Below are 20108 nucleotides of genomic sequence, written 5' to 3' on the forward strand. Positions count from 1 at the left end.
GGATTATTTTATTTTATTTTAACACATGTTAAAACTGACTTCCATTAACATGAATGCATGCATGAATACATTTTAGGACTTCAATTGTTTTAAAAGTCACAGGTGCAATCTTTGAATATTCATCAATTGTTGCCTCAATTAATTCATTCAGGGTACTTGGTCGAGCTTCGTAAACAATCGATTTGATGTTACCCCACAAGAAGGAGAGAAATAGATATTAACGACGACAATAGACAAAATATTAACTTGACGAATAAAAAAACATTCTAATGCCCGTGCTTAAAATGAATGAGTAACCCTATGTGTCCTGACTTTTGCGCCACCCTGTATAAACACACAACCAATCACCATTGTTTAGCCTCATAACGTCGCTAAACAATGCCAGTCTCTGCCTCTTCATTCACAGAGCTGGCTAACCCCGTCTCGTCTCAGCCGGCCATGCTGCGGTCCGTCGCGGGCAGCCCTTAGCCATCGTGACGCTCGACGGATTTCCGACCACTCGCAGTCACCGTTGCCAAATACGCCCGCCGCCGATCCGTTAACAGAGCGAGCACGTGTGCCGTCGCCCCCACAGTGCACTGTTCGCCGGGACACTATTATGACAGCGGGACGCACCGCTGCGTGCGCTGCCCCATCGGGACCTACCAGCCCGAGTTCGGACAGAACTTCTGCGTGGGATGCCCCGGGAACACCACCACCGACTTCGACGGCTCCACCAACGTGACGCAGTGCAAAAGTGAGCACGGCCGCCTTCATTCTTCTCTGTGTATTTCCCGTGTCTTTCAATCTCGTATAGGGGCTGTGGAGAACTCGCCCTAGAGGAGGCCCTTCCACTGGGAGTTGGCACTGGACATCTGTGAAAAGGAGCTTTATAGCTCATCGGATTCCTCCAGTATAAACAAATATTCAGATTCTGAAGCGCTTGCAGGGCTACACCTTAACCTTGGACGTCTTAACAAGATTATGTTACGTATTTATTCATCATTATCATCATCGTCAGCCATAATCGATCCACCGTTGGATGAAAACCTCCCCCAGTGTGTCACTGTCTGTGCGGTGCAGCAATACACCTCGTGTCCGTGCACAAGTTGAGTTCATGGCTCCCATCTCTTTGGTGGATGTCCTCTCAAACACATTCCTTGGCTGCCACTATTATAATGCAATAAACATGATAAAACCATTCATTCTGTCAATGTGCAAACCCCCAGATGTCTTTTCTTTTTTTCCAGTGACACGCATTGCAAAAAGACCATCATTAAACTTTGGTTGACTTCACCGATTCCTAGCATCAAGGAGTGGCCTTGCTGGACTTGCTGGCAATAAACTCGAATACCGATGGAGTGACGATGCGCATTGCGATGTTTTGACATGAGAATGAATCCCAACTCACCGCTGAAAGAGTGATAACAATCCATAGATTCACGAGTCAAAATATTATTCTCTCGCCTACTATACACGCGTAGACTTGTTGCGTGCATTAGGCTGTGTTAGGATGTGCGTACAATTCCACTGATTTTGGTGACAGCGTCGCAGGGTTCGCGCTCTGGCCTCACGGCAAGACGGGTTTGGGTTCGATTCCCGACTCGGGTGCCTCTTTTGTGTGACGTTTGTGTGTTCTCCCCCTGTTCTCTGTGTGCTTCCTCCGGGATCTCTAGTTTTCTCCTATAGCTAAAACAAAAATCATTCATTGTTAATTGGTTATCAGCCAAAGCATCCCCCAGTACTGACAAGTTACCTGTGAATCACTCAATTGGGACTGCCCGTGGCAACCATCACCACGTGCTGTTAAAACTTGACAGGACCCTCCTGAATAAGAAAAAAATAATCGACGTGATTTTAAGTGTTTAACATTTTTACTGTAATTACTTTCAAATGTACATATATTAACTCGTCTTTTTAAAATTTTATATATTTACATTTCTTTTGGTGATACATTCAGAAACACTTAAGTCTGTGCGCTCCGGTTGACTCTGGGTGAAAAGTGGGAAACGTATTTGCCCAATCCCTGGCCAGCTGACTCAACGGTCATAAATAAATAATTGCACGTTTTGAGACTCAGTGAGGCTTTTTTGGGTAAACAATCGTAGCAGTAGTAGTAGTATTAATAACAATAACGTGACGGATTGCACATGACCCTTGCAGCCACTGGAGCTGCTACACTCATCATCATTATCATCACGATCCATGGGCAGATAGCCCGTTGGTGTCCACTGCACATTTCGTTATTTGTTTCCACTTTCCTCTGTCTTGTGCCAATATGCTCAAGCAGTGCCACATCTATAATAGAGGTTTTTTTGGGTCAGATCGCGTAAATATAAATATTAACGCGATCTAACCCAAAAAAAAAAACCTCTTAAGAATGATATTGGTCGCGAAAGCCTACGTGTTAAAGTGCCAAATGTGTCTGCCACCAATCTCTTAGTTCGTCATCAAGCCATTCTCCTGTGAGATCTACCTCTCTTTCCAGTTTCTTAAATTTTTGTGAACAACACACATTAACAACAATGTAAATATATATATTGATCCTCCAATCGAATCACTACCCAGAATTTTATCGAATATTTAGATATCCAAAGACCCCTCGAGAGGCTGGTGCTATTAAAAAACGACAACACTAAAAGGTTTATTTTTTATTTTACCAGGTTAAGGCCCACTGAGCTATATAGCTCTTTTTTAGAAGTGACTTGGCCACAATGGATAGCTCAACAAATTGGCTTATATTCTTGGTTCTTTCGGTAAAGTCACATAGAAGGGAACAATAAAATAATAAAAATATAAAAAAATAAAATTCTCACGACGTTTCAACTGCAACACAAGCAATCATCATCAGGTGTGAAAAACCACAGCAAGAAAATTTTTCCCTTCTACGTCGTGAGAATTGTATTTTATATTTGTATTATTTTATTGTTTCCCTTCTACGTGACTTTACCGAAAGAACCGAGAATATGAATCCCTGCAGTCACGAAAGCTTTAAATCAAAATTGGCTTATGTTGAAATTTATAGCAGCCAACTACTCGAAAAGCATGATTATAAATGTGGAGGTAAAAACCGGAGGACCCGGAGAAAAATCCACACGACCACTGGGAGAGAAACATGCAAACTCCACATATAGAGGCATCAGGGTCGGGATCGAACCCACGACCTCCTGTATGCCAGGCGAGGCAGTTAACATCTCCTAGCCACCGTGGCGCCCCGTCACGTGACGGTGACCGCGGCATGACGTCCTTGCACTCGCAGACACGCTGTGCGGCGGGGAGCTGGGCGAGTTCACCGGTTTCATCGAGTCGCCCAACTACCCGGGCGACTACCCCTCCAACGTGGAGTGCACGTGGAACATCAGCCCGCCGCAGAACCGGCGCATCCTCATCGTGGTGCCCGAGATCTTCCTGCCGATCGACGACGAGTGCGGGGACTACCTCGTCATGAGGAAAACCGGTAGGCGCATCGGTGGGGAGATTTGCCGCCGCCACGCGCCGGTTAAAGCCGGTAGAGGGTTGCTGAACGCGCGCCCCCCCCCCCCCCCTCCCCCCGTAGTTTATATTCGCCGATAACATTTTGGTAATTAAATTTTTTAGCTATTTTAAAAAGCCGGACTTTGCTGACGAGACCCGGAAGGTCGAAACCGGTCGAGAGCTTTCTCTGGACCAGCGGTCGGCTCAGCGATTTGTTGCGGCGGTGCGCGATTACGAACTGTGAATGTTCCGCCACGATCCTGAACGCGCCGTTTCATTCCCTTGCCCGCGCAACTCTTCCCCCGCTTCGGGCGCGGACGAAGCGGTCGCGGGCGACGATTTCAAGCCGCCTGACGTGTTTGTCTCCCCTCGGGCAGCCTCGCCGTACTCGGTGACCACCTACGAGACGTGCCAGACGTACGAGCGGCCCATCGCCTTCACCTCCCGCTCGCGCCGCCTCTGGGTGCAGTTCAAGTCCAACGAGGGCAACAGCGCCAAGGGCTTCCAGGTCCACTACGTGACGTACGACGGTACGTGCCATCGCAGGCGGACTATCGTAGACGGGGTTTTTTTAGGATGAAGGAGGAAGGGAGGAGTGCCAACCCTTGCACCGGGGGTTGGACAGGAGCCGATCACCGCTCGTGGGGCGATGATAGGCCGATAAGTTCACCAAGTTGTTCCTTCCTAAGTGCTCCTCCATTTACTTTTACCAGTTCCTCCCCTCCCCCTCTTCCCCCTGCTCTGCTCCCTCTACTTTCTTTTTAAAGTTATTTTCTCCACCGCTCGTGGCCTCCACTGGGTGGGGCAGTGAGCCCACCCTGGCCCCTTCTCAAAGCCCAGGTGGCATAGCGTCCGGGCCCTGCGGCCCGCGAAGTTTGTTTCTGTTCCGCCCTCCCTGCGACGCAGGTTTGTGCACAGTACTGGGCTCCTACCGAAATATAATAATACAAATATTTTTTGTTAAACATGAAGAAGGGCCTCTAATAGAGAAAACTCTGGAGAGCCCCCTCTACAGAGTATTTGGCCTACTGTTCCGTGCCAGCCAGACTTCTTTGAAAAAAGTTGAAGTACCCAAATTAGCTTTTAACAGGGGGTATAGATTCCAGGAATAAAATGGTATATGGTAGGCTTAAATTATATGTCAATTTATTAATTAAAATTACTTATTCAATATTACTTAATTTTACATAGTGTCTCATCTATATAATTGCCATCTCAAAATGTCTCATTATGCTCACTCATGATGCTACGAATGGAACAGCAATCTATTATTTACAATTGATGTGAGTTACATGCAAACTATTGGCTTGTGCTACATTTACGTGTATAATGACACGTAAAACTAAACATAAAATGAGGCAGGATACAACCAAGACAATTGAAGTCCACGCATCGCCTAATGGTTAGGCTTCACGTTCATCATTTGTAACCCAGAAGACTACAATTGATGTACAAGTGGCTGTGCTAAATAGACGAATAAAGTGTTAACTCTTCAAGTGAATCACAGCTCCAAAGCATGACAACTCATCTAATAGCAGGAGGGGTCAATCTGTGCATGCCACGCGGTGGTGGCAATGCACACCGGCAATCCGTGGGCGAACGAGGTGCCGTACGCTGACTCTCCAGGAGAAGGCAGTACGGCAAAGTGGACTAACCGCCATCTGCGGTTTTCTCCCACATTCATGAACATGCAATACATTGGCTGAAAACATCTTAATATTTAAAAAAATGTGGCCGGAACCTCTTTAAAAAGGGTCCTTGGACTCAGTGTACCTTTCCTGGATACCACAAGTGTTATTAATGTTTACAGGTGCATACCATCGGTGATATTAATGTTTACAGCTGGATGCAACTAATGTTATTGATGATTAACGGTGTATACCACTATTGATGATGTAGAGACAGTGCGCCGACTGGCGGCCATAAGGGATAATTACGGGTGGGAGAACAGCACACAAACAACAGAAGAGAGTATGCACGTGAGCGACCACAAGGGGGGATGACTATGCCAAGGGTCAAAGAGGGAGTTCGAGAAGAGGGGCGTAGTCAACCCGCTATATGGTCAACCCGCTATATAGTTAGACATCACCGTCGTCACTATAGAGTCAACCCGCTAAATAGTTAGACATCACCGTCGTCACTATATAGTCAACCCGCTATATGGTCAACCCGCTATATAGTTAGACATCACCGTCGTCACTATAGAGTCAACCCGCTAAATAGTTAGACATCACCGTCGTCACTATATAGTCAACCCGCTATATAGTTAGACATCACCGTCATCACTATATGGTCAACCCGCTATATAGTTAGACATCACCGTCATCACTATATAGTCAACCCGCTATATAGTTAGACATCACCGTCATCACTATATAGTCAACCCGCTATATAGTTAGACATCACCGTCGTCACTATATAGTCAACCCGCTATATAGTTAGACATCACCGTCATCACTATATAGTCAACCCACTATATAGTTAGACATCACCGTCATAACTATATAGTCAACCAGCTATATAGTTAGACATCACCGTCATCACTATATAGTCAACCCGCTATATAGTTAGACATCACCGTCGTCACTATATAGTCAACCCGCTATATCGTTAGACATCACCGTCATAACTATATAGTCAACCAGCTATATAGTTAGACATCACCGTCGTGACTATATAGTCAACCCGCTATATAGTTAGACATCACCATCATCACTATATAGTCAACCAGCTATATAGTTAGACATCACCCTCATCACTATAGAGTCAACCCGCTATATAGTTAGACATCACCATCATCACTATAGAGTCAACCCACTATATAGTTAGACATCACCGTCATCACTATATTGTCAACCAGTAATATAGTTAGACATCACCGTCATCACTATATAGTCAACCAGCTATATAGTTAGACATCACCGTCATCACTATATAGTCAACCAGCTATATAGTTAGACATCACCGTCATCACTATATAGTCAAACCGCTATATAGTTAGACATCACCGTCATCACTATATAGTCAACCCGCTATATAGTTAGACATCACCGTCATCACTATATAGTCAACCCGCTATATAGTTAGACATCACCGTCATCACTATAGAGTCAACCCGCTATATAGTTAGACATCACCGTCATCACTATATAGTCAACCCGCTATATAGTTAGACATCACCGTCATCACTATAGAGTCAACCCGCTATATAGTTAGACATCACTGTCGTCACTATATAGTCAACCCGCTATATAGTTAAACATCACCGTCATCACTATATAGTCAACCCGCTATATAGTTAGACATCACCGTCATCACTATATAGTCAACCCGCTATATAGTTAGACATCACCGTCATCACTATATAGTCAACCCGCTATATAGTTAGACATCACCGTCATCACTATAGAGTCAACCCGCTATATAGTTATACATCACCGTCATCACTATATAGTCAACCAGCTATATAGTTAAACATCACCGTCATCACTATATAGTCAACCCGCTATATAGTTAGACATCACCGTCATCACTATATAGTCAACCCGCTATATAGTTAGACATCACCGTCATCACTATATAGTCAACCCGCTATATAGTTAGACATCACCGTCATCACTATATAGTCAACCCGCTATATAGTTAGACATCACCGTCATCACTATAGAGTCAACCCGCTATATAGTTATACATCACCGTCATCACTATATAGTCAACCAGCTATATAGTTAGACATCACCGTCATCACTATATAGTCAACCAGCTATATAGTTAGACATCACTGTCGTCACTATATAGTCAACCCGCTATATAGTTAAACATCACCATCATCATTATATAGTCAACCCGCTATATAGTTATACATCACCGTCATCACTACATAGTCAACCCGCTATATAGTTAGACATCACCATCGTCACTATAGAGTCAACCCGCTATATAGTTGGACATCACCGTCATCACTATATAATCAACCCGCTATATAGTTAGACATCACTGTCGTCACTATATAGTCAACCAGCTATATAGTTAGACATCACTGTCGTCACTATATAATCAACCAGCTATATAGTTAGACATCACCGTCGTCACTATATAGTCAACCCGCTATATAGTTAGACATCACCGTCATCACTATATAGTCAACCCGCTAATTAGTTAGACATCACCGTCATCACTATATAGTCAATCCGCTATATAGTTAGACATCACCGTCATCACTATATAGTCAACCAGCTATATAGTTAGACATCACCGTCATCACTATATAATCAACCAGCTATATAGTTAGACATCACCATCGTCACTATATAGTCAACCCGCTATATAGTTAGACATCACCGTCATCACTATATAGTCAACCAGCTATATAGTTATACATCACCGTCATCACTATAGAGCCAACCAGCTATATAGTTAGACATCACCGTCATCACTATATAGTCAACCCGCTATATAGTTAGACATCACCATCGTCACTATATAGTCAACCCGCTATATAGTTATACATCACCGTCATCACTATAGAGCCAACCCGCTATATAGTTAGACGTCACCGTCATCACTATATAGTCAACCAGCTATATAGTTAGACATCACCGTCATCACTATAGAGTCAACCCGCTATATAGTTAGACATCACCATCGTCACTATATAGTCAACCCGCTATATAGTTATACATCACCGTCATCACTATAGAGTCAACCCGCTATATAGTTAGACATCACCGTCGTCACTATATAGTCAACCTGCTATATAGTTAGACATCACCGTCGTCACTATATAGTCAACCCACTATGTAGTTAGACATCACCGTCATCACTATATAGTCAACCCGCTATATAGTTAGACATCACCATCGTCACTATATAGTCAACCCGCTATATAGTTATACATCACCGTCGTCACTATATAGTCAACCCGCTATATAGTTAGACATCACCATCGTTACTATATAGTCAACCAGCTATATAGTTAGACATCACCATCATCACTATATAGTCAACCAGCTATATAGTTAGACATCACCATCGTCACTATATAGTCAACCCGCTAAATAGTTAGACATCACCGTCATCACTATATAGTCAACCCGCTATATAGTTAGACATCACCGTGATCACTATATAGTCAACCCGCTATATAGTTAGACATCACCGTAGTCACTATATAGTCAACCAGCTATATAGTTAGACATCACCGTCATCACTATATAGTCAACCCGCTATATAGTTAAACATCACCGTCATCACTATATAATCAACCAGCTATATAGTTAGACATCACCGTCGTCACTATATAGTCAACCAGCTATATAGTTAGACATCACCGTCATCACTATATAGTCAACCCGCTATATAGTTAGACATCACCGTCATCACTATATAATCAACCAGCTATTTAGTAAGACATCACCGTCATCACTATATAGTCAACCCGCTATATAGTTAGACATCACCGTCATCACTATATAATCAACCAGCTATTTAGTAAGACATCACCGTCATCACTATATAGTCAACCCGCTATATAGTTAGACATCACCGTCGTGACTATATAGTCAACCAGCTATATAGTTAGACATCACCATCGTCACTATATAGTCAACCCGCTATATAGTTAGACATCACCGTCATCACTATATAGTCAACCCGCTATATAGTTAGACATCACCGTCATCACTATATAGTCAACCCGCTATATAGTTAAACATCACTGTCGTCACTATATAATCAACCAGCTATATAGTTAGACATCACCGTCGTCACTATATAGTCAACCCGCTATATAGTTAGACATCACCGTCATCACTATATAGTCAACCCGCTAATTAGTTAGACATCACCGTCATCACTATATAGTCAATCCGCTATATAGTTAGACATCACCGTCATCACTCTATAGTCAACCAGCTATATAGTTAGACATCACCGTCATCACTATATAATCAACCAGCTATATAGTTAGACATCACCATCGTCACTATATAGTCAACCCGCTATATAGTTAGACATCACCGTCATCACTATATAGTCAACCAGCTATATAGTTATACATCACCGTCATCACTATAGAGCCAACCAGCTATATAGTTAGACATCACCGTCATCACTATATAGTCAACCCGCTATATAGTTAGACATCACCATCGTCACTATATAGTCAACCCGCTATATAGTTATACATCACCGTCATCACTATAGAGCCAACCCGCTATATAGTTAGACGTCACCGTCATCACTATATAGTCAACCAGCTATATAGTTAGACATCACCGTCATCACTATAGAGTCAACCCGCTATATAGTTAGACATCACCATCGTCACTATATAGTCAACCCGCTATATATTTATACATCACCGTCATCACTATAGAGTCAACCCGCTATATAGTTAGACATCACCGTCGTCACTATATAGTCAACCTGCTATATAGTTAGACATCACCGTCGTCACTATATAGTCAACCCACTATATAGTTAGACATCACCGTCATCACTATATAGTCAACCCGCTATATAGTAAGACATCACCATCGTCACTATATAGTCAACCCGCTATATAGTTATACATCACCGTCGTCACTATATAGTCAACCCGCTATATAGTTAGACATCACCATCGTTACTATATAGTCAACCAGCTATATAGTTAGACATCACCGTCATCACTATATAGTCAACCAGCTATATAGTTAGACATCACCATCGTCACTATATAGTCAACCCGCTAAATAGTTAGACATCACCGTCATCACTATATAGTCAACCCGCTATATAGTTAGACATCACCGTGATCACTATATAGTCAACCCGCTATATAGTTAGACATCACCGTAGTCACTATATAGTCAACCAGCTATATAGTTAGACATCACCGTCATCACTATATAGTCAACCCGCTATATAGTTAAACATCACCGTCATCACTATATAATCAACCAGCTATATAGTTAGACATCACCGTCGTCACTATATAGTCAACCAGCTATATAGTTAGACATCACCGTCATCACTATATAGTCAACCCGCTATATAGTTAGACATCACCGTCATCACTATATAATCAACCAGCTATTTAGTAAGACATCACCGTCATCACTATATAGTCAACCCGCTATATAGTTAGACATCACCGTCATCACTATATAATCAACCAGCTATTTAGTAAGACATCACCGTCATCACTATATAGTCAACCCGCTATATAGTTAGACATCACCGTCGTGACTATATAGTCAACCAGCTGTATAGTTAGACATCACCATCGTCACTATATAGTCAACCCGCTATATAGTTAGACATCACCGTCATCACTATATAGTCAACCCGCTATATAGTTAGACATCACCGTCATCACTATATAGTCAACCCGCTATATAGTTAGACATCACCGTCGTGACTATATAGTCAACCAGCTATATAGTTAGACATCACCATCGTCACTATATAGTCAACCCGCTATATAGTTAGACATCACCGTCATCACTATATAGTCAACCCGCTATATAGTTAGACATCACCGTCATCACTATATAGTCAACCCGCTATATAGTTAGACATCACCGTCATCACTATATAGTCAACCCGCTATATAGTTAGACATCACCGTCATCACTATATAGTCAACCCGCTATATAGTTAGACATCACCGTCATCACTATATAGTCAACCCGCTATATAGTTAGACATCACCGTCATCACTATATAGTCAACCCGCTATATAGTTGGACATCACCGTCATCACTATATAGTCAACCCGCTATATAGTTAGACATCACCGTCATCACTATATAGTCAACCCGCTATATAGTTAGACATCACCGTCATCACTATATAGTCAACCAGCTATATAGTTGGACATCACCGTCATCACTATATAGTCAACCCGCTATATAGTTAGACATCACCGTCATCACTATATAGTCAACCAGCTATATAGTTAGACATCACTGTCGTCACTATATAGTCAACCCGCTATATAGTTAGACATCACTGTCATCACTATATAGTCAACCCGCTATATAGTTAGACATCACCGTCATCACTATATAGTCAACCCGCTATATAGTTGGACATCACCGTCATCACTATATAGTCAACCCGCTATATAGTTAGACATCACCGTCATCACTATATAGTCAACCCGCTATATAGTTAGACATCACCGTCATCACTATATAGTCAACCAGCTATATAGTTGGACATCACCGTCATCACTATATAGTCAACCCGCTATATAGTTAGACATCACCGTCATCACTATATAGTCAACCCGCTATATAGTTAGACATCACCGTCATCACTATATAGTCAACCCGCTATATAGTTGGACATCACCGTCATCACTATATAGTCAACCCGCTATATAGTTAGACATCACCGTCATCACTATATAGTCAACCCGCTATATAGTTAGACATCACCGTCATCACTATATAGTCAACCCGCTATATAGTTGGACATCACCGTCATCACTATATAGTCAACCCGCTATATAGTTAGACATCACCGTCATCACTATATAGTCAACCCGCTATATAGTTAGACATCACCGTCATCACTATATAGTCAACCAGCTATATAGTTGGACATCACCGTCATCACTATATAGTCAACCCGCTATATAGTTAGACATCACCGTCATCACTATATAGTCAACCAGCTATATAGTTAGACATCACTGTCGTCACTATATAGTCAACCCGCTATATAGTTAGACATCACTGTCATCACTATATAGTCAACCCGCTATATAGTTAGACATCACCGTCATCACTATATAGTCAACCCGCTATATAGTTGGACATCACCGTCATCACTATATAGTCAACCAGCTATATAGTTAGACATCACCGTCATCACTATATAGTCAACCCGCTATATAGTTAGACATCACCGTCATCACTATATAGTCAACCCGCTATATAGTTAGACATCACCGTCATCACTATATAGTCAACCAGCTATATAGTTGGACATCACCGTCATCACTATATAGTCAACCAGCTATATAGTTAGACGTCATCGTCGTCGCCGTCTAGTCAGTGAGCGCTATGTTACACTGTGACAGTCGTAGCTGTATGCCGACGAGAAATAATAAAGAAGCCCTGTACAGTTCGTGTCTCTGAAGTCGTTACAATAGTAATCATTACAGCTGGATACAACTTGTGTTATTAATGACTAGCTTTACTACCCGGCTTCGCCGAGACTTGGATTCTTGTCTTAGATTAATACACGGCCTACGCGGATGGTGGAGGGGATGCGTGACGTCAGCAGGCACACTGCGTGACGCTGCCGCATGCGGGTGACATCACAGATGTGACGTCACCGCTCACTTGCCGTGCAAAATATATCCATTATTGCGCCCCCCCCCCAAATAAAAAGCCTATTTTTATATTTTTTGCATTGTGTACAGTCTGGAAGCTACCCACATGCCAAATTTCAAAGTTTGTTGCATGTTGGGAAGTATGCTAAACATTTAGAACAGACACACATTCACAAATTTTCCTTTTATGTATATAGATTACAGCTGGATACAACTAGTGTTATTCATTACAGCTGAGCCTTTGTCAATGTAATCTTGCACGTTCTGTGTTCTCCGTTTTTTCCCAGAGGACTACCAGGAGCTAATTGAAGACATCGTTCGTGATGGGAGGCTATACGCATCAGAAAATCACCAGGAAATACTCAAGGTCTGCCTAAGAGGCTTTTCCTGAGCGGGCAACACAGGCATATTTTCCAACAGGCACTCCAAGAGATTATGCTAATAATATATTATACTTTCCAAACATGTGTGTGTTTTAAATCGTAATTTACACGTTACATTGCCTTAAATACTGCGTGTGTTAAAGTGTAAAAAGTTACAAAGGATGCATTTGCACAACATAGAGCGCAATAGAGTCGTGAGGAGGAAAGCTCATAGGCCTAGAAAAAATTCCCCAAGACAAGTGTTTGACTCCACCTGGTAGTGATGGCTAATACACGTGGTGAGTGATATCCAGAATCAGAACATTAATTTATTCCGGTGGAATCCAATGAGCTATAAAGCTGTTTTTCGCAGATGTCCAGTAGGGGCACGGGCTCAGAACGTTACAACAGCAAACGGTACGAAAACACGATATGAGTGCAAATCATTAGAAGGGGATACAAATCACTTAAAAATATATCCAAATAAAATGAAGATACCTTGTATCTTACCAGGTAAAGCCCACTGAGCTATTAGATTATTGTTCAGAATCGACCCAGCCACAAAATGATAGGTCAACACAATGGCCCATCATGTTCAAATTTATAGCAGCAAAATAATCAAGACGGATATTTCAAAATGATATCCGAATTGGTCCTGCTCCCCCCATCACCTCTCATTCACAAAACCACACTGGTCAGCGTGGTGAAGTATGGCCAAACGACCCCCATAACCTAATAAGCCTTCAGTAGTGGATTGACAAAAGGGCCATACATTAAAAACTCCCAGTCTGATTCTCTGTGGAGGGCACTGTGAAAACCAGATCCTAACTATTGTCCAAATATTTGTCCACATATTTTGCTCCCTTTAATCCACATGGTGCAGCGTGGATACACTTGGTAAATAGGGTGACTTCGCCTCTTCTCCCGGGTCACTTCACCTTACCCGCATGAAGGATCGGACAATACATAACGACTGTAGTGCATAGGGGCCGTCCATAAATGACGTCACGCACATGGGGGGGAGGTCAGACATTTGTGACGATGTGTGACCGGGGGGGGGTTTGAGAAATGTGACGTCACATCAAAATGCGCAACTTTAAATAAATATAGACAACACGTTCTACTTAATTAAATAGACTTTTTAATAAATGTTTTCTCCTACAACATCAGAGTGCAGCGCCACATTAAATACGCACTACAGTGACAATAGTATAAAGCGATTTGAAGCATGTTTTCTATTTTTTGGGGGGGGGGGGGGGCAGAGCTTTGTGACGTCATATTTGAGGGGGGGGTCTGACTTTTTATAACGCCGTGTGACGATGGGGGGGGGGGTCAAAAATCGTCCAAAATCGCGTGACATCATTTATAGACTGCCCCAAAGGTCTGCGGATGGCTTTGAGTGCACGGTTAATCGGAAGTACGGATAACGGAGACTGGAATCAGAGGCGTTTGTGTGTGCCTGCGCCGAGACGGATTTAACGCGCCGTTGTGCCCCCTCTCGCCCGCAGGATAAAAATTTGATCAAGATTCTGTTCGAGGTGCTGGCGCACCCGCAGAACTACTTCAAATACACGAAGGCGGACTCCAAAAAGATGTTCCCGCAGTCCTTCATTAAGTTCCTGCACTCCAAAGTGTCGCGGTTCCTGAGGCCCTACAAATAACGTGCCGGCGGCCGCAGGGGAAGCACTGCACCTTCTCTTTTGAGTGACAGCTGGAACAACCCTTGCCTTCTGCTCGCCGGATGAAGCTACGCGTGCTAATGATGGGTTCGGGGGGGTGGGGGGGGGGTTCGGGGGGGGTGGGGGGGTGTGAACCGCCCCCACCGCCACCCCCCCCCCCCCGTCACCCCCACACACACCTACGTCCTGAGCGGATTTTGACTTTTTGTCTTCTAACTCGAGCAGTGCTTCGACACCTAACTAGAGCTTCGGCAAGTTCACCCGAGGCAGAAAACGGCTCTCCCTCTCTTGCCCGGCTAACGGCGGCTGCTGCTGTGCATTTGTTAACACTTCGTAGAACTCTCTCGGCCTTGTTATGCAAGTTGTTCGCCCGAAGACATCCCAAGAAAGTCCAGTGTTTTAAAAAGAAACAATAAGAAGAAGAAGAAGAAAACTTAAGATTTAAAAAAAAAGGCTAAATGGAAAATCTGTAAAAGGACCGCGTGAATAGAAACCTTTGTGCGTACAGCAACGAGTCTTCTGGAAAATATTTCTAAGAAAAATCCCAGAAGATTTTCTTGCATGGACAGAAAGGCACTCTTGCTTGTTATATATGCACTACTGTATTTTGTATACAAAAGGTTAGACTCTTTTTTTTTTTCCCCCCAGCAAGTGGGTTCATATCATCAGCTTGCAAGATCACTATTGTATTTATGGACATTAAACAGAGGCTCTGTGGATTATATTACTAGACTAGATGGGTTAAAAAGCTGAATTTGTGTTGATTGCTTATTATACACAGCTTATTAACGAAATGCTGTGTGTTGGAAAGGCGGGGGTGGGGGGGGGTGGGTGTGTTGGGAGGGTGTAGGGTTTGGGTGGGTGGGTGGGGGAGACTACTTAAAGAACCTGGCCACAATTTTTTGGAACTGATACCAAAGTGAAATGTGATGCCTGAAAACGAATACAAGAGATGTAGAAAATTGCACTTGAAAATGTGAATTCCAAGTCTTCTAACCTCGTGAGCAAAAAAAAAAGTCGCATAAATAAATGAGCAAAAAAAAATGTTGCATTATTTGTTCACAAGCAACCAAACCTGTCGTCTTGGCAAAACAAAAAATATATAAGAAAGAACGTGTGGTTAAAAACATAAAAAGCGTCCGTTGATAAGCAGCCCTTAAGAAAATGCAGGGGAGCTCACACACACACAGGATGTGGTATTGTCGGTACAAGCTGTACAAAATGAAGTTGACACATTAACACAAATTAGCGTGTGGCGTGGCAACTAACTGACTGTGAGTTGATGGCTGAAACACATCGTTAGGCCTTTGACTTAAAAAAATGTGTACATTATTTTATTATCGTCAGCAGTTGCTGCTTTATAATCGTAAATGCTTTAACCAAAACATGTATATTGTGTAAAAAAAAACTAAAAAAAGAAAAAAAGGTTATGAGATCCTTCACCAAAACGTTGTAACTTAAATATCAGTGGTATATTTAGTTCATTCTTGAATTTACTGTGTGGTGGGAACCCTATTCGTTCATTTTCTGCTCATGAAATCGATACATTTTACAATGATTTAGGATGACATGCAGCAAGTAAATTATATAAACGCAGTCGCGGTGGTGTTCACCACGTTCTATCCACGACTTATGAGCATTTAAGTCACTTGTACTAAGAATTTGTCACCAGCTCTGATATTTCCAGGATCATCCTCTTGATGCGGTAGCCATCCTGGGAAAATATGCAAATCTTCCCAGGACATTGAGGCTCGATTTGATTTGTCGGTTACGTAATAATACAGAACTCAAGACGTTCTTCTAAATCAGGATGTTGTCAACCAAAATAAGAGGAAGGGCCACATATTTTCGAATTGGCTAAAAGAAAACGTCAATATTTCAAGAGCCGCAATCTAACGTCAATAAGGTTACACGAGGCAGTGCCTCTTAAAGTGCCGCATTGCGGCCATCGCAGCTGCAGGTTTGTCGACCGCTGTTCTAAAAACTTCCTCCCACGATGTGTCATGGGTATGTTTTTTTTTATTACCTCGCCAGCGGCAAACTGTAATTGTACTGCGAGTTATCATTGTTCCAAGACGGATCGGGATGGTTATCGCTCATGCACACGGTGACGATTTTCCAAAGGGACGTACATCTGAAGAGGTGAAGCGATGCATCCCCCCCCTCCCCCCTGTGCAACCACACGGAACGTCACCACATTTGTAAATTCACCGAGGGAGAGACGTGACTGGAGATATGGGCAGAAAATAAAGGACGAGAGAAAAAAATAACCACAGTGTAATAATGCATGTCCAATACAATATATCAATATTTATGCGGTACATCAATACTACTTTTCTGCTAGGTTACAACAAAATCCCGAGTATGCATAGATGAGCATTCTGAAGCTTGATGGATTAACACGAAAGGTACTTTAATTGGCGTGTCGCCGACCCATTGGTACGATGGCAAAAATTCCTGTTGCGTTTGCACCTCAGTAGCGCCAGGTAAGATATGGACGTGAATCGCGCAACTGTTAAGCCAATCTATATAATTATGTTTTGGTTCATAGTTTTTGTCTTTGCATTCTAATAAAATGCTATCAATTGTTTTTCGACCATGCCTTGCATTTTATGGTACAGTTTTGACATAGTTTTTGTATTATAATAAATAGCCACTTTTTATGTACCTCTATAATATAGCAAATATATTTGTTGTCGTTTTCATAATATTCTACTGCATCGTAACCAACTTATAGGGTTTAAACATTTTGTTTCGGAAAAGCGCCTTCATTGCAGCAAGGCTGAAAAAGTACAGCGTAGTCTTAACATTATTGAAAGAACGAGTGACCAAAAAAAATCTTTAAGCTCTTGCTCATATACTCATAAGATGACTGTTACCTATGGTAAAAAGTGGCAAACATGTTAACACTATATCTCTGTCGTATACCTGTAAAAAAGCATCTAGCCTAACCTAAACTGCCGTTTGTAACTTTCATCTGTAGCAATTAGCAAAACGTTCCTGTAACAGAAAAATAAATGTTTTGTCTCACGTCGTCTTGGCTGGATTATTGCCCTTGAAACTGTTCGATTGTCACTCTGCTGCAGGTTGCGTGAAGTGGGGAGAAAGTATGGGTACCTCCACCTCTTGGAGTTCTTCCGAGGCTCTTATCCTCTTTTTGGAAGCTGTTGACCCAGCAGTGGTATGAACAGACAATGCAGGGCCGGCACCTTTACATATGAAAAGGTTTACATCTGGAAAATGTTTTTTTTTTAGAATATTGACTTAGAGAAATATTTCTATAGTAAACATTTTACAATATTGGCTTACAAATAAATAAAAACACAATAAAATTATTCAAATTTCCATTACAAATGATAGAGTTACAAGGGTGTATTTTCTTCTCAAAGGGTAAAATGGTAGGCACGTTAAAAATGGTTATTCTTTGAAATTGTTCCTTTCTCTCCGATCTATTCTCGTTGTGATACTGCCATGTCTCAAGACAACGAACCCATTCGGAAATCTCTCATGGATTGCCCCATATATCAGAATACAAATGGGGGATTTCTTTAATTGGAAAAATCCTACAAGTGGGCCTGGATTTCCTTTAAATACGCGGGTTGCACTTTCCCCACCCCCATACAGTCTGCTGAGGTTATCACATCACAATTTAAACTAACATCGTAATTCCCAGAGCTAAAATTTACCTTAATTGAACACAAAACCCAAGATGTGCAGTCATTGCTGCACTTGACAACTCGGCTGAATGACGGTTCGCTGAGATACCTGGCCACTTTCATTTTATTACTTTTAATCTGTACACAATTTATCTTTTTAAGAATTAAGAGTTAACGTTTGCCCAGTATTTAAAAAAATACGTGCCAGTATGTTCTCATCTGAAAATTCCTTACCCTGCCTCCATCCTCACCACTTGTATAGCCAGGTCCACACCCGAGCAGATCAGTTGCACAACAACATCGCTGAGCAGATCGATGAATGTAAGTAGAGTGCGCCTCTACGATAAGAAAGCGGGTGTGCAGCTGGAGCGATTTGGTTGCATGCAACCAAGTTGCAGAACTGATGGTTTGGGTGTCAACCTAGCCCAAGGTTGTGGTTTAAACGGAATCGTTGATCACGCATAACGGAACAATGGCCATTGTGACATTGCACATGCCACGACTTTTGCTTAGTCGGGTTTACATCTGTCCAGGTTTGACCCGGACAGTCCAGGATTTGGGATCTATGTTCTGGTGGCAGGAATCGATTTGTGCCAAGATCTTGCATCGGCATTGTGTTGAACCTAATTACAGTCGACTGCACAATATTGATTTGACCTCGGCTGCCTAGAAAATATGTGGACCCCAATCGCTAGGTTTAACCTTATGGACCGGCAGCCAATGAATCATGGGGGTGTCACAAAATGAGGGTAGGCAAGGCCTCGAATTTTTCAATCAGCTCCCGTTGAAGAATTCTTGCGAATAAAATTTGACGAGTGACTAGTAACAGAAGTGAGGGCATCTCCATGCCCATGGCACTGCACAAGACCTGATATTAGGGATACGTGGAAGAAAACATTGTCTTGGAATTAAATTTTCATCATCGGCCATGCTTAATGCACTGCTGGATGAAGGCCTCCCCAGATCTGCCATCGTTCATGACGAACCTACTCTGAGATGTTGAGTTGAGAGAAGGTTTGTTGGGAGCAATAGGATGTGGTGGATGCCTGGACTTCATCTATAGGTTACGTTACGTGCGGTAAGTGATCCAGCGTGAACCCACCTTAAGCCTTCCACTGACAATTCCGTTTCCTTTTCCCGAAATTGGCGCCTGTATATTTGGAGCTTTGCGTGTCCCTCTCCCCGTGGTCGCGTGGATTTTTCTCCAGTTGCTCCGGTTTTTCCCTCCGCATTTAAAATCAACGTCGCGCGGTTAGAGTATTTTGACTTAGACACATTTCCACTTGCTAAGCCACTTCGTTGAGCTGTCATTTGTGGCCAGGTCGCTTATTAAAAAAAAGCTATATTGCTCAGTGAGCCTTACCTGATAAAAACAAAAGAATATGTTCGTTTACATCGTGAAGCGTAGACGTGAGGGGCAATAGAAGTACTGCCCAACGGATTTTTGCCAAGAACGTGCATCATCACAAAGCTCAAATGATTTTTTTTAAAATGCAGAGTAACATTTTTTTAGTGCATGCCAAATATCGTCCGTGCATCGTTGAGTAGTGGCTTTGTGGACGACCACTTGTGTTGCGATCGAAACGTCGTGATATATTATTTTTATTTTGTTTTATTTTTCTACCTACGT

The 20108-nt window shown here is 42.4% G+C and overlaps 1 protein-coding gene across 9 annotated transcripts in view; it reads left to right on the forward strand.

The window, feature by feature from the left end:
• Positions 1-15298, forward strand: part of LOC116945579 (signal peptide, CUB and EGF-like domain-containing protein 2) — a 179319-nt gene extending 164021 nt beyond the window's left edge. For all 9 annotated transcript variants that reach the window (XM_032960015.2, XM_032960017.2, XM_032960016.2 and 6 more), the window contains 5 exons: positions 575-736; positions 3239-3436; positions 3831-3983; positions 13069-13148; positions 14652-15298. In XM_032960015.2, coding sequence (XP_032815906.1) covers positions 575-736; positions 3239-3436; positions 3831-3983; positions 13069-13148; positions 14652-14804 — 746 coding nt within the window. In that variant the 3' untranslated portion in view covers positions 14805-15298. The remainder of the gene's footprint in view (positions 1-574; positions 737-3238; positions 3437-3830; positions 3984-13068; positions 13149-14651) is intronic.
• The last annotated feature ends 4810 nt before the right edge of the window (positions 15299-20108 follow it).

This window comes from Petromyzon marinus, chromosome 24 (assembly GCF_048934315.1).
Source record: "Petromyzon marinus isolate PM22_M1 ecotype Great Lakes invasive population chromosome 24, UKy_Petmar_22M1.pri1.0, whole genome shotgun sequence".
NCBI classification, from domain to species: domain Eukaryota; kingdom Metazoa; phylum Chordata; class Hyperoartia; order Petromyzontiformes; family Petromyzontidae; genus Petromyzon; species Petromyzon marinus.